This window comes from Limulus polyphemus, unplaced genomic scaffold (genome assembly GCF_000517525.1).
Source record: "Limulus polyphemus unplaced genomic scaffold, Limulus_polyphemus-2.1.2 Scaffold8285, whole genome shotgun sequence".
NCBI classification, from domain to species: Eukaryota; Metazoa; Arthropoda; class Merostomata; order Xiphosura; family Limulidae; genus Limulus; species Limulus polyphemus.
Window position 1 is genome coordinate 11,908 of NW_013673895.1, and position 5,899 is coordinate 17,806.

A 5,899-nucleotide genomic window follows, 5' to 3' on the forward strand; every position below is an offset into this window, starting at 1 on the left:
TCATCCAATCTTCCGAAATAATTAAAAAATTTTCTTGATTTAGTGCAGGCATTATTCTACTTCTATATGTTTATTGTTAGCGTAGGAACATGTAGGAACTAGTGGATTCAGTAACCCATTAGTTTACCTTTTCTTCGAGTCAGAAGAGACACCAGTAACTCACTAGTTTACCTCTTCTTCGAGTAAGAAGAGACACCAGTAATCCACTAGTTTATCTCTTCTTCGAGTCAGAAGAGACACCAGTAACCCACTAGTTTACCTTTTCTTCGAGTAAGAAGAGACACCAGCTTACTGGTGTCTCTTCTGACTCGAAGAAGAGGTAAACTAGTGGGTTACTGGTGTCTCTTCTGACTCGAAGAAGAGGTAAACTAGTGGGTTACTGGTGTCTCTTCTGACTCGAAGAAGAGATATACTAGTGGATTACTGGTGTCTCTTCTGACTCGAAGAAGAGGTAAACTAGTGGGTTACTGGTGTCTCTCCTGACTCGAAGAAGATCAACATAGCCGATTACTGATGTATCTTCAAGCTTAAGGTACCCCTTACATGATTCTTATTCTGTTGACAGTTCTAACCACAGTACAGATTAAATTCCAAACTTGGAGCCATCTAAATCGCTGTAATTTATTTTCTTGTAAGCTGTAAACAGCCCCATTTATATCGATTAAAAGTTGATTTTCCAGTCCGTTAAACCGGATCAGTAATTCAGTCCCCCTGGTGGCTCAGCGGTATACTTGAGGACACATAACGTTAAAATTCGAGCTTCGATGCCTGGGGGGAGGGGGAACAAAGCAGATAGCAAACTGTGCAGAATTTGTGCTTGAGCAAAACCACCCTGTCTATCTAATTATAATGAACCAATTATGACACCATTTTCGTGAAACTCAAGTCTAATACAAAGCCAAAATAAAATAAAATACGTGAAAATGTATTCGGAAACAAAGAAAGTTCCGAGTTATTTGGCCAGTATTTTTAATTCGTTTTATCCTCTCAAATGAGGAGCAAACTGAATATTCTTCTATATCGTAATCACGATTAAATGCTGTATAAAAGCGGGGAATATACTCTTCATATCGCCTTGGAATTTGTTCTCATTCTTCTTTCATCTCCAAACGGAATGCAGCGTAAATATTAATTTCCAAACCTGAAAAATCTACTACACCGAGTCACCATGGCGAAAAATAAAATAAAAATATGTGTATAAACAGAACAAGCTGGAAATTTTCATTCTAACGCTGATCATTTTTCGAGGGGAATTTTGCTGTCAGTATATTAACAATAAAGAAAACGAATGAATATCGTTATTAGAAAATTTATCATCTGAGAACATTCGTATTAAACTGGAAATTTTTACCAACCTCAGTAGCTCTCGACAGATGGCGCTCTAATTGTAGTCGTTCCTTCGATGACTGGCGAATAATTTTCTGCAATTCTTTGACGTCATTCTACGACGATATGAAATGATGATAAATACTTAAAGGAATTAATTTATAGGATAAAACTAAAACACGTCTTAAATAAGTAAGGCCGACAACTTTAGAAATATTAAATTCGTAAATTTATAAAATGAACCTGAAACTACATAAACATATACATTTATATATATATATATAAGAAAAGTATTTAACTAATGTATTACAAAATTCTGATGGACAAGAATCTTAGGAATGAGCATTTATGAAAATTAAATTCGTTACCTGTATTTAAGCCTAATTGTAGTAAATCAAACTTCTTAAAAAGTTCAATATTAACCAGGTCAACATCATACCAACTTTCATTCTCAGTTCGTTGTCAAACTCATAACTTTCGTCTCAATCATATAAACTTTGTTTCCTTGTTCATATCTAATATAAATTTAAAAAAACAATGCTTATAAACTTCAGCTCTAGCACGGTTTATATATAAACTTCACCTCTAACAATGTTTATATATAAACGTCAGCTCTAACACTGTTTATATATAAACTTCAGCTCTAACAATGTTTATATATAAACTTCAGCTCTAACACTGTTTATATATAAACTTCAGCTCTAACATTGTTTATATATAAACTTCAGCTCTAACATTTTTTATATATAAACTTCAGCTCTAGCACGGTTTATATATAAACTTCAGCTCTAACATTGTTTATATATAAACTTCAGCTCTAGCATTGTTTATATATAAACTTCAGCTCTAACATTGTTTATATATAAACGTCAGCTCTAGCACGGTTTATATATAAACTTCAGCTCTAACAATGTTTATATATAAACTTCAGCTCTAACAATGTTTATATGTAAACTTCAGGTCTAACACTGTTTATATATAAACTTCAGCTCTAACACTGTTTGTATATAAACTTCAGCTCTAACACTGTTTGTATATAAACGTCAGCTCTAGCACGGTTTATATATAAACTTCAGGTCTAACATTGTTTATATATAAACTTCAGCTCTAACACTGTTTATATATAAACTTCAGCTCTAACACTGTTTGTATATAAACTTCAGCTCTAATATTGTTTATATATAAACTTCAGGTCTAACATTGTTTATATATATAAACTTCAGCTCTAACATTGTTTATATATAAACTTCAGCTCTAACATGTTTATATATAAACTTCAGCTCTAACATTGTTTATATATAAACTTCAGCTCTAACATTGTTTATATATAAACTTCAGCTCTAACATTGTTTATATATAAACTTCAGCTCTAGCATTGTTTATATATAAACTTCAGCTCTAACATTGTTTATATATAAACTTCAGCTCTAACATTGTTTATATATAAACTTCAGCTCTAAATTGTTTATATATAAACTTCAGCTCTAGCATTGTTTATATATAAACTTCAGGTCTAACATTGTTTATATATAAACTTCAGCTCTAACATTGTTTATATATAAACTTCAGCTCTAACATTGTTTACATATAAACTTCAGCTCTAGCATTTAACGAAATAAACGTCACGTGTTTATTTAAATACAGAAGAGAATCCATTCCTGATAAGCTCCCATCTCTGTGGTATTAAATGTTTTTCTTTCACGCATTTTTTATTTTTGTTTCTTACATTTATTTGAAACGCATTACGTACATACAAGTACAAATGTTTAATGTTTTACTGTCGTTAAAAGCCACACCCTTATATATATAATAATGAAGAACGCCCTCTATCGTACACTAGGATTTTTGAACTCCATGTTATTACATTTTTACCAAAAAGTGACAGTCAAGTTAATATTGAAAACGATCGTATTCGAGAGTCTATTTTCTTATACTCTCGTTCCTTTCCTGTTCTTGTGCTCCTTATCTTACTGAGGCTTACTTCAAACTTCAATTATTAAAACATACAAATACTTGCGTACGTAAATATAAATTATTTATAACATACTGTTTTAAATAAAAGCAGTTAAAACCTCATACTTTCAAACTCAACTTACCAAACTCAACGTTGTATTCTCAGAGACGCACTGTTTTTCTCTGTCTGTTAGGACCTCTTGAGTTCTGACCATCAAACTTTTCCCGTTTTGTTTTAAATGTTTGGCTTTGGCTCGTTGTTTGGAAAATCCTCCTTGAATCTTTTCAAGGGGATTCTCTTTCTTCTGTAACTCAATAAAATCAGTAATAGCAGTGTTTTTTGTCGCAGAAGTTTTGTCTAAAGATTGGTCATTTTCTAAACGAGTAGTTTATACAAGAAATTTGTGACAAAAGCATATTTTCACACACACACACAAATTTGGTACTTCTTGCCATACACACCTATTATAAACCAGTCTTTTAAGATAAATACATCAAGCACTTTTTAAAACTGTGACCATCATTTATGCAATATTCATTAAGAGTACAGAAATTTTTTGTTTGTAAAGTTTTAGTAAAGTGTGAATTTGACCTTTCTTGTATTACCATTGTGAGCTAGCTTAGGGTCAAGATGGCTTACTGTGACGACCAGTGTTCCGACTTATTAATATTTTTCATTTTGCTTCTAAGACGTTAACAGGTGCTTATTAAACTTAATTTAAAGAGAGAACAATTCTCCAGATCGAACTGCTACTGGTCACGGAGCCGAATGTGACGAGTGCATACAATGATCGTAGTTCTCAGCAACCACAAACAAAAAAGTGTTAGTTCTAAGTAGGAATAGGCAACTTTGTTTCAATCCCTAAGGCACAACATAATTTATTATTACGCGTCAGTGAACCTAGCGTGTCATTTCCGAACTGTAAATATTCTACAGAATAGAAATTAAAGAGCAGTAGCTGATACTACAATTGTTTTGTTTGTTTGTTGTTGTTGTTGTTTTTTGGTTATGTAAATGGTGTAGATAACAATCATTTACTGACTTTTTATTTTTAACGGAATAACAAGAAAACTCAAACAAACACCATTAAGTAAAACGAATCCGTTGAAATTAATTCGATATGGTTCGAAGCGCCCGTTTCAACATACACACGTACTTCACTTTTAGAATCTTTTAGCACGAGTCTATCTTGATAGGCTTAGCTCGAGTACATTTCGGGACAGTTGCAGTTGTATTATCGCCTCTCACTTATAACCTATAGAATTAGACTGGGTTTCTAGAAGGCAAAAATAAGGCGACGTATCTGTTAATTTTAACGATTTTTCATTGAAATCCACACTATGTCAAATGTCCTTTAAATATTTTACATAGTTCTATCGCTAACCTTTCAATTCTATGCATATTATTGCGACAGCGGAGGTCACGTGACTAGTATCACGCCACGTTCTTCTCGAACGTTCACGTCCCTTCCTTAATTGTCGAGAACCTACCAGATAAGTCGTAGTCTTGTATATATAAACTGGTAAGAACTGAACGTAAGGTAATGTGTAATTGAACTGCGGAGAGAGAATATTGTTGAGCACGTGAGACGTTCGTTGTGAGTTATAGCGTTTGTTATAGCGCGACTGTTGAAATTAAGTGTATTGCAAAGTTGTATTCAGAAAGAATAACCCAGTTTTATTTAAGAAAGGACTTGTATCGGTAAAGTTTCTTCAGAAAGAATTTTTACGAAAAATTAACTAACAAACGGAAACGTAACAATATTTAACAAATTTAGTTTTTTTGCGACAGATTTCTGTTTTAGAAGTTTTATAAAAGAAATTGAAATACGTTACATTAATAACTTCAACTTCTAACACTAATAATAACATCTAACATGATCTTATGAAGTTATGCCTACAGGCTATAATTACAAAGTAAAGCAATTTTCTTGGTTTAGCGTTTAAAAATATAGATTTTTATCAATTCTGTTAAGTTCTTTTAACGTAGTTTGGGTCTATCTTGTTGAAATACCTGGATACTTGCTTGAAGTTTATGCAAGTTTGATGTGAGCTCGTCATTCTTTTTCTTCAACTTCTGGCCTTCTCGTAGTTTTGGGGGTCGTTTTCTTTCTCTTTCTAACTCCATCTGATTTTTCTGTAAATGTTACACACAAACAATCAGTTAGGCCTACAGTGAGTTAGCCCTAACTTTGGTGTATGAAGTAGTTTGTAGATAACAGTGACTTAGTCCTAATTTTTGTGAGTAAAGTATTTAATAGTTAACAATGAGTTAACCCTAACCAAATTACGGAAAGTATTTAGAAGTTAGCTGCGTACATTGACGTTATCTTTAACTATAATATAAGAATTAAAAAATAAAATTTAACTATTTAAATACTAGGTGGTTTGAGTTAATAATAATAATCCATGAACAATCGATGCCACAAACAACGTTACTCATCCCTGAACAAACGAAGTCTTGCTACTGAGGGACAACGTTAGTCATCCCTAAACAAACGAAGTCTTGCTACTGAATGACAACGTTACTCATCCCTAAACAAACGAAGTCCTGCTACTGAATGACAACGTTACTTATCCCTGAACAAACGAAGTCTTGCTACTGAATGACAACGTTACT

At 32.6% G+C, this 5,899-nt stretch overlaps 1 protein-coding gene across 1 annotated transcript; it reads right to left on the reverse strand.

Annotated features, from left to right (window-relative positions):
* Positions 1-1,355: 1,355 nt before the first annotated feature.
* On the reverse strand, positions 1,356-5,407 carry LOC111083132 (the record flags this gene model as incomplete). The annotated part of the gene is made up of 3 exons (XM_022379408.1): positions 5,294-5,407; positions 3,423-3,584; positions 1,356-1,442 (listed from the first exon to the last, which is right to left on the reverse strand). Coding segments are annotated over exons 1-3 (363 nt in total), but the record flags the coding sequence as incomplete, so codon positions are not given.
* Between the last annotated feature and the right edge of the window lie 492 nt (positions 5,408-5,899).